The 10000-nt window shown below is 42.4% G+C and overlaps 1 protein-coding gene across 2 annotated transcripts in view; it reads right to left on the bottom strand.

The window, feature by feature from the left end:
* The window catches only part of SMG6 (SMG6 nonsense mediated mRNA decay factor), a 260817-nt gene that overhangs the window by 40 nt on the left and 250777 nt on the right, over positions 1 to 10000 (bottom strand). For both annotated transcript variants that reach the window (XM_075854152.1, XM_075854154.1), the window contains 4 exons: positions 8021 to 8168; positions 2827 to 3038; positions 2510 to 2591; positions 1 to 2054 (listed from right to left, as the gene is read on the bottom strand). The exon at positions 1 to 2054 is cut by the window's left edge and continues 40 nt beyond it. In XM_075854152.1, coding sequence (XP_075710267.1) covers positions 1924 to 2054; positions 2510 to 2591; positions 2827 to 3038; positions 8021 to 8168 — 573 coding nt within the window. In that variant the 3' untranslated portion in view covers positions 1 to 1923. The remainder of the gene's footprint in view (positions 2055 to 2509; positions 2592 to 2826; positions 3039 to 8020; positions 8169 to 10000) is intronic.

Genomic DNA, 10000 nt, shown 5'->3' with positions numbered 1-10000 from the left:
ACACTAAATAATCCCTTCCAAACCCCCAAAAAATGAGCACGGAAAAATAAGAACATGAAGAAAAGTAGCCATTCATACGACAGAGATGAGGAGCATTCGAGAATACACAGAGGAGGATACAAATGATGGTAACAGTAGTGCGATGCTGGACTATCAGCAAAGAGCTTGTGTCATAATATAGGTGGAGTTCCTGCCCAAAGTGCTTATCCGCAAGTGCATATAATGGGATTTATATGTCCAGGATCACCCTGAGGGTAAGTGATCATGCTCACTCAGAAAACAATACAATAAAGGGTTAAACATACCAACGCCACTTCTGCATAGCCATGCCTGGTTACATTGCTCTACCAAAGCCACACATACAGGAAGAATAACTCAATTTAAAAACATATTATTCCTTATGGAAGGTTTGCTTCACTACAAACTGAATAAATCGCACTCAACCTGCACAAACCCACGTAACGCCACGACTACTCCCTGCTCACTAAAACTATTTACACGCACAAATCTGTGGAAAAGCAGATCACTACATAAAATAATACAGTTCACCGCTATTATGTAGTCTCCGCTAATCTATTATCTGTATAGAATGAGACCACCGTACTAGTCTCTGTCCACTAGAGCATAATCCGAGCCAGCCTGATCTAGCTATACGCTGTGGTTTCCAAAAAAACAGGCTAAATGTAGCAAAGTAACCCTTTGACAGCCTTGTACTGCAGTGGTTATGCCCTTCACCTAGCCCAGGCTGTCCATGCCATGGCACAGCGCTGAGGCTAGCCACTCAGCAGCAAAAAGGAATTAAAAAGAGTCACTGTCCAGGCCAACTAGCACGTAGCCAGGACCATGTGGTCCATTTCTGCCTTTTGTCCCTACAGACTGATCTTATAAAGTATTAGGGAAAAGGATGACATCAGGACCTACAGAAGACTTTTAGGATTTTCAGATGTCAGGTCTTGGCTGGGAATGACAGAAAATGCTGAGAGCGTTGACTGCCAGGGAAACCTGCCGAGAACATCTGTGTAACCCGGTGTGTGTAGCAATGAGGATCGGTCAAGTAACGGAAAAGCATTGTTGTACACTTACGGAGGAACATCATCCCTCATGTCTGAATTTAATGGCCACACCTACGCATCTCCCTATACAACAAAGGGGTGAGGCTGGCTTCTAAGATCAAGATGAGGGGGAAAAATAAGAAGAAAACAGAGGAACAATGTACAAGATAGAAAAGATGGGAAGAGAGGAAACGGAGGAGGATCTGTATCAGCTGATGGCTGCTCCAAGCTTTGTTTAGGGTTTCAAACTATGACCTGGGAGACCTGGTCAGGTAAAGAAATACTTTCAAACAAAATAAACGAAAATTAAAACTACGGAAAATAAAAACAATAAGCTAAAAGAACATTAAAGTAATTAAAGAAATAAGATGATAAAGTAAAGATCCTCCAGGTATGAAGACCACTGCTTCCCATCAACGAGGCCCGGTGATGTAGGCATTACTAGTGCACAAAGAAAAAAAAAAGGCAAAACAAAAGGAGATGTACCCCTGGCAGGACAATGGAAACCTGCCGGAAAAATCCTGCTCTGGATCGTCATCTTACTAAATTCTGCACCGACTGACCAACCAGACCCAACATACAGTGACAAGCCCCTTCTTTACGCACTCCCATCCCCCTGAACTACAGACAAGTTACAGCAGGCTCACAGTAAGGGTGCATTAAAGGAACATTTTCAGCTTTGTTCTAGATTATTTCAGATGATGGCTTGAGTCTGGAGTGCGGTTGTTTGTGTGTGGTTTAACATGGGGCAGTTCAACTGATGTACCAGGACTGACTGTAACGACTTCTCGCCCCGGCGGGTCACACACTGGATATTCTTTTTTTTTTTTTCTTGCACACAAGGATTCTTCCTTTCTGATTCTTGGCTGCTTCACCCCACTTTGGCCCACTTGAGAAAAGCAGGGATGTCTCGCACAGGGACGTGCCGGGTCAGGGCCTTGACTCTGAGGTTACGGTCATCAGTCAGCAGAACGACTTCTCTTCTCAGGCGTATTGGATCGTCTGAAAAGAGGACAGAGAGTAATAGGGGATGAGGTACAAAAACGGATGGTGGTGAGAGGAGGAAAAAGCAGCCAAAAAGAAATGTGCAACAGCTTAGGAGTAAGTTCTCACCGGAGGAAGAACGTGGGAGCGGAGGAGATGTGTAGGGAGGGGGGAAGCTTGTCACTGTGACACTGGTAACCATCCTCGGTGTTACAAACCAGAGGCCAGCAGTTGTCAGTACTAGGCCGGGATCTGGCTTTGTAAACAACATAGACAGCGGTGGCAGGTTAATCCTATGACAAATGTGCTTGGGCAGCTCATGATGTCACTTTAATCTGCCACAACAGGATAGAGATGGAGGAATGGGAGGAAGTGGCATGACTAAAGGTGTTTACATTAGTATATTAGGGGAGTCCAAAAAAAAGGAAAGTATTTGTAAGGCTAGTAAACCAAGGTAAAAAATGAAGCTTTACCTTTATTTGACGGCATGAAGTCCTTAGCATTGTCCTTGCAGTAATGCAGACAGCACGACAGTATTAAGTCATCGTTGTTTCCCTAAGAAACCAAAAAATATCAATGTGAAGAGCTCCATGATCGTTAGATGCTTCCACCTCAACCCACTTATAATAATATCATTAAAAACATCAGTGACCTAAATACATATACTGTCCAACAGGATAGAGAATAACACACCCTGGTAAATCTGACCTGGACATAGGGTATAAGGGTCAGTGACCACTTTACTGCGGAGATCATCCAGTACTGAATAATTCAGGGAAAATAATGGTACCTTCTGTCCAGAAATATCTTCACTTCGGAAGGCAATAGATTCCAGCTCATTGCCACGGCTGGTGAGTGCTCTCAGAAAGGGGTCTCGAGCTTCAAATCCATGTTCTAAAAACTGGATGGCCTTCCTGGCCTTCTCCTGAAGAGATCGAGCCTGCGCGGCGCTGCGCTGATCAACATCTTGTCCTTTTGCAAGGCCGTCCAGCTCATGGAAGACTACAGAATATGAAAACATACACATTTTTTAAAAAAAAAAAGGCATAGAATCAAATATTTCTTCTTGATCATACTATACATTTTCATTACTAAAACACTCTTTGTCAAATATATATGCACACGTTGTTTTGCTATAGCGAGAATGATTTTCCCGCTAAAAAATAAGGATGAAACACAATTTTTCCACTGCCCAAAAAATGACGATGACCTTCAAAGAAAAAGCTTTGTTTAACCAAAAATCCAACATATAAAAGGGAATACCACTATCCCAAAGTAAAGACAATGTGAACACTGATACACAGACATCAATGCTTGTTATTGGCATCATTGACTCAATTATCCCTGAGTCTATAGCCAGGTTTGCATTCCATATGGCAAGAATAACTGTTTGGAACTAGAGACGTGCGGACCGAAATGGGCCTGGTTATCAAGTCGAATAACATAAGGTAAAATCTCTTTGAGATGACCTCCTAAAGAGTTGCAATGCCGAATGATCTTTTAGAGAGGGCCAATACATGTAGATTAAAAGGGAACTGAAAAGCAGTCAGAAAAAAAACGGATCTAGATCAGGTCTTCCCAAAGAAGTTCATATTAATTCCAAACAAGGAAAGAAAAAACAGGGGATTCCAAATAAGCGCTGCTACCATACAGGGAGGTTTAGATCAAAGTTATTTATTGATTAAATAAATAAATAACGTAGCTACGCATTTCCACACTGGTCCGTTGTCTTCATCATGCCTGATAAAGAGACCAGACCGGTGTAGAAACGCGTAGCCACGTTACTTATTTATTTAATCAATAAATAACTTTGATCTAAACTCCCCCACCCCCCAGATGATAGCTTCTTTGGAATCCCGTTTGATAACATGCCACAAACCAGTGTTGCTACCCACATACAAAAATAAATAATCCAGAATTATTTATTTGCTAAGTTCCTTGAAATTAATGTTGAAGTATTTTCTTTTACTAGTTCAGCATTTTATATAAGAAATATTTCCATCTTAGGCAGTAATGGCATATCCACAGGATGACAAATGCATGATAGGTGAGTGCCCCAGAACCTGCACCTATAGGTAGAACAGGGGTCCTTTGACCCCCGTTCGCCAATTCCTAGCCGCCGCATGCTTTATACTCTTCAATGGATGGCACGGCCCTCTGTATTAAAAGTCTATAGATGTAAAGGGTCAAACTAATATGGAATACCGCAGATCAGGGGTGCACAACCCAATTTAGTCCTAGGGTCACAATATTAGCTTTTTACTATTATTTTGCCATAACTTCTATTGTAAACCTATGACAATTATTGCTCAGCTAAATAAGCTTCATTTGGTGTTCAGAGCAAAGCTACATCATGACATGGAATTCCCAAACTGGGTGACTAAACACAACTTTTGGTGTCTCCAGCAGAAGCTTTCCACCACCCACAAAATCCGTCAAGTGGATGCTGCACTAAGTCCCATAAAAAGGATGAGACGTTACTATGTGACATCATATTCCAGAACACAGCCAAGCGATTGAATCACAACTGTCTGCAATATGAAGGAACAATGTACAGTAACCCTGCCTCAAAGGCAAGGCAGCAAAAACCACAAGCAAAAAGTGCCCACTGCCATGGCTGCATCACAAGGTGCTTATTCTGCAGAAGTAAGATGTTAGTCTTAGTCTTCATTCACACGAGCATGTCCGATTTGCATGCGCAAAAAACGGACCGTATTTCCTGCATTTCATGTCGTCCGTGATTCTCCTCTGCAAGCGCTTCCTTTTCTTTTTCTTTCTCTGCATTTCTTTAGCAACTGATGTGTAAAACACGGACATTACACAGATGTCGTCTGTATGCTATTTGTGCTTTTCACGCACCCATAGACATCAATGGGCGACAAGGTCTGCAAAAATGGACCAATACAGGACATGCAGTGAATTTCACGCAACTGACACTCGCTGCGTGAAAAATCACGCATGTCTGAATAGCCCTATTGACTCGCATGGGTCCGTGGACAGGACACGGATGTGGAACGCGCTCGTCTGAATGAGCCCTTAGCTTAGTTATTACTAGTGCCACTACATCAATGGCCTATCTCTGAGAGATCAGACTAATAAGATATCAAGGTAAATATATGTCAGTCGATAAGCTGGCAGAATGCTGGAACAGATGTAATATTGTGCATTGTGACTGCTTCTCCTGCAGAGGGCTGCACAGACAGGCATCGCTGGCAGAGGGTTGTGGACGTATGCCAATTTACATACTATATATAAAACGTTATGTTATACCGCTCTACACACTCTCAGTCTGAAGGTGGTATATTACCAGTACAACCCCCTTTAACCTAGGGCATCTACTAGATACTCTAAGAAATCAAATAAATAAAAGAGCACCAGCACCCACTGAGTTGCTGCCCGACCTACTAGTTTAGATGCAGAAAGAATGTGCACACTACTTGAGGACCCTTCTCGGCTGGCAAAACCATGTGGCAGCATCCACATCACTATGTATTTGTAGTACGTAATTACTCAATTGCGCTCAATTTACCTATAGGGTGCACTCGTGAACATCTGTATGATGAAACAACTATCTCATGGCGGACTGCAATTAATGACAAGATTCTGGTCCTACCTTTAGGACTTGTTCACATAGTGCAGAATGTATGTTTTTAGAGAACATAAAAACTGCACTGTATGAACAGGACCTGAAGCTGCACTCTTGTCGATTTTGCATCAAACTGACAATAACCCAGAAGTCTTCAATGAATGTGCATAAACTGTGGTTATGCCTGCTCTCCGGCGTTCCCTGTGTCACATCTGGCGTCATGGCTTCCGTATATAATGGAAGCCATGACGCCGTGAGGGATCCGTCGTACGGCCCTGTTGACTTATAATTGGGTCCATTGTGGGTTCCGGTAAGGTTTACGTCATTTTACGGCAAGAATAGTGCTTTATGCTACGCTATGCTTGCCGGGTAGTCACAAAAACCTCAGAGCGAGCTTGATTAGTAAAATGCTACTACTACATAGATGTTTAATGCTCTGATCATCAACTCTCTAAAGATACCTAGATCATTAATGGGTCTTTAGTGGAACTACAAATCACAGCTTACACGTTCACAAGTATATAGAACTAGTCACAATAATCACCAAGAGACAGAAATGTGCCGCGCACCGCACTCTTACGCAACTCTAGCAATGCTAGGCTAGACAGACAGATGAAGATTTTTGTAGGCGGCTTCTGAACAGATGGACACAGTAGTATTTGTGTGACAGGAAGGAGCTTATAATGCATGCTCATTCCCCCAAAGGGAAGAAAGTGTGCTCGACTTCTTATTAAACCCACCCAAATATACCAGATACGCCACAGGGCCCCTTCTCTCCGTCAGGGAAAGAACTCCCAAATCCAGGGAGCTGGCCAGACCACCCAGTAACACCAGTACTTGTGCCAGGGGCGAGTGTTTAGCAATAACTGGAACCAGTCAGAGATCGTACCGCTGGCTTTATATGGAGAAAAAGCTGTGACGGGGACGTGTGTTCCAGCAGCTGCTCGCTCAGCTGTGTGACTCTATACCAAGCCCAGCCAGAGCTGCACAGTACAGCAACCATAGCCAGAGTGCAGTCAAGCACAAGGCAGCGGAGGATTAGCGGCAGGAGCACCCTAGTACTCATCCCACACCAACGTGCCTCAGAGACCTGGAGACGGAAAGTCAGTCGCATATAAATAGTCACACATAATACAATTAAGTCACTGCCCACTGCAATCTTCACGTAACATCAAGATGGTGACGGACGTAACAATTTGTCGTAAATTCCGTAAACAGCCCCACTTTTTTCTTTACAGCACATAGTCATCTCGTGTTTCATAAAAGTAGAGATGAAAGACAATGTTGTACATACGTGTGCAGAGGTAGAGGCTTACACATTTTTAAGACCATAATTGGACACCTTTTCAACACACTGCATTGTGCTATTCCTCTGTTATTCCGCCTGGAATTGTATGAATAAATTGACAACTGGGCATTACCATTCCCCTTGTCAATAGGGTATGTCATTACACAGTGACGCTGTCAGTACTCATTGAACAGTGTCAGAGCGACCCATTGACAAGGGGAATGGTAACACCCAGTAGTCAATTTATTCATACAACTCCAGGAGGAATAACAGAGGAATCGCACAATGTAGAGTTCGAAAAAAAAAAGATTCTCCAGATTAGTTTTTCTATGGGGAAAACCACTATTTAATCAAAATAAATGTCAGGTCCTTTTTAACACTGACTCCTCTAATTCCAAATAATATTTCAGAATTGATCATCAATTCCAATTTAAAAAATGTTTTTTTATTATAAACTCTTCTAACCGCTCTCCTCTTAAAAAGTGACTGCACTTTTAACAAACTTTTGATATGTCACAGAGACGTATGAGAAGTTTGGATCAGTGAGGGTCCGGGTGTGAAGACACCAACTGTCGCCGAAACGCAGGTACAGAAGCGTTAGCTGAGCGCTTTGCACCTGTGATCAGCGCTCATCGTCAGGTTGAAGAAATAGAACGTCTATGTAAGCCGTCTTCAGCCTAACAGGCAGCGCCGATCGTAGCCAAAGATTCTTCGTTTTATCAGCGGTGGGGGTCTTAGTACCCGGACCCTCACTGATTCAAACTTCTGATATGTCTCTATGACATATCAAAAGTTTGCTGAATGTACAGTCACTCTTTAAAATGGTATTTGAAATTATCGTATCTAATTGTTTTGGTACCAAAGAAAATTTTGAATGGCTCCACAGAAGCGCATATGCGATTGTTACATCTACAGTCAGTTTAAGAAATCCAAAAAGTTCTGCTGAAAGTCCAAAATGGTTAATGATCATTACTACACATCTACACAGTCAATGAACTTATCCCCACCAATATCTCAATTAATATTGACTAATATTTTGCGCACTGGATCTGGTATTTTTGTTTTAATGGCCCTTTAAGAAGAAGCCTACTATATTGTGAGGGATCTTACCTATAAGAGGAATAACTAGTATATAGATCTGACATGACAAAAGCTGCTGTAGCCCATGGAGGTGATTGATAAATCCATTGGTGTCAGGAACCAGGAAAAGGGGACAGATTTCCAGCTCCAGGGGTCTCGTCTTGCCATCCAGGACAGCCTAGGAAAATAAAGTGGATAGTTATTAAAGAAATATTGCTTCTTAAGGGAGGTCCTATATTATAATAACAAGCTGGCATGGAGTGTGTGGGGGGTAACTTCTTAATACCCCATCCCAATTCTGCCTATCCGCACTGATCATGGGGGCACTGGAGATGTAGTAGAGCACATTCTGGACATCTCCGGGATATGTTTGCCTGTATACTAATGTTATGGATCACGGACAAACGGCGAATATTTAAATATACGGAATATTGGGAGTAAAAAAATGGTCTGCGTCTGTGGTCAATTATTAAAACATTTTCTGGTCTAATTGAAATCCAAACATCTGGATCTAGTGGTTGCTACATAACGTGTAAAACATATAGTATATAAAATCAAGGCTCACACACATATATACATACATATATCCCAACCCTTTATTGCGAGTACCAGCTCCGGGGCGTCTTTGAACAGGCTGTGACTGTCTGCACGTCCCCTCCGCAGGATGCACTGACCGACAACAAGGTCACATGATACCGAGCCAAGAACAAGGAGCAATAAGAACGGAGCTCGGACGACGGGTGGTAAAGGGAAGCAGAGCAGTCACAGGGTAGCAGGGCAGTCGGGAAGTCTGTGGCATTTCTCCTCCTGAAGGGTATTGTGTTATAAATAGCCCAGGACTTCCTACTCCACAGGTTCATAAGGATACAGTATCCTGTACTACCGTCTGCTTACGCTGCCCTGTAGATGACAACATTTCATCTCTGCCTCTTCTAAGTACACACTCTCATCAAGAGGAAGAAAATACTTAACGTTCATAAACATCCAAAAGTCACATTACTACAAAATAGCTGATCTGCATCTTATACAACTTGTGGCGTCAAAGCAGAAAAAAAAGAGACAGAAAATGATAAGATCCATATTTCTTCGTTTTACCTTGTCCAGCCATGCCCTAGGGCTTTTAGTGTGGGTCGTCAAAACATGCCCAACCCCTAATTTTCTCTTGCCAGGGGCTGGCGTATCAGGGCAGATTGACAGAATCTCAAAGATCTCACTATATTTCAATTAGGTGTATGAAAGGTGAGTAACCAGGCTGGTTCTGGGCAGCTCGCCAATTGCTGAAGGGTATACATGTGTGTTGTGTCCCAGAAGGGCTTTCACCAGAGCTGTATTACAAGTCGCTCGGCACAGATTGCAGGGTCCAGGCATATGGTGAGACAGATGTGTCTGGCAAGGATTCAAGGCTACAAAATGAAGAATTATGGAAGTAAAAAGGGCCCTGGGCACTAGCAAAGGTGGGGGCAGGAAGATGAAGAACAAATATCTTTTCCCCTTTGGTATCAGTTTTAAGCTCATCTGGAAGAAACATACTGTGTAAAACTTTCCATTCTAAGCCCGACCAACAATGAACATTGACAGGGGCCTGAAATCATCTTCAGGCCAAATAATTCTATCACATAGATTTGGTGTCAATGCATCAGGGTGTCCAATGGTGGGAAATATTCCCTTATCTTGCTTCACATGTATTGTTCTGGGTAATGGTGACGTAAAATGTTACAATCATAGCATTTAGTACTAACGGGCAAAAAAAATGTTAAAACGCGTACGATGAGTTCTGACTGATGGAGATTTCCAAATTATGGAACAAAGAGGCAGATTTAATAAGAATGGCGTTTCATAAGCCAGACTAAAGAAAAAAGTGCATTGGAGTGAATTGTACCAAATAGATTAAAAAGTGCTCGCCTGTTAAATTTGACGCATTTTGGACTGTCCTAAAGTAAAAAAAATTAAATCTAAACCCACTGTGAGTTGTGTAGATTTGCACCATTTTCTGGTTTTAGGATTAAAAGG

Source organism: Rhinoderma darwinii, chromosome 2, assembly GCF_050947455.1.
Source record: "Rhinoderma darwinii isolate aRhiDar2 chromosome 2, aRhiDar2.hap1, whole genome shotgun sequence".
Lineage (NCBI taxonomy): Eukaryota > Metazoa > Chordata > Amphibia > Anura > Rhinodermatidae > Rhinoderma > Rhinoderma darwinii.
This window is presented reverse-complemented; position numbering and strand designations above follow the sequence as displayed.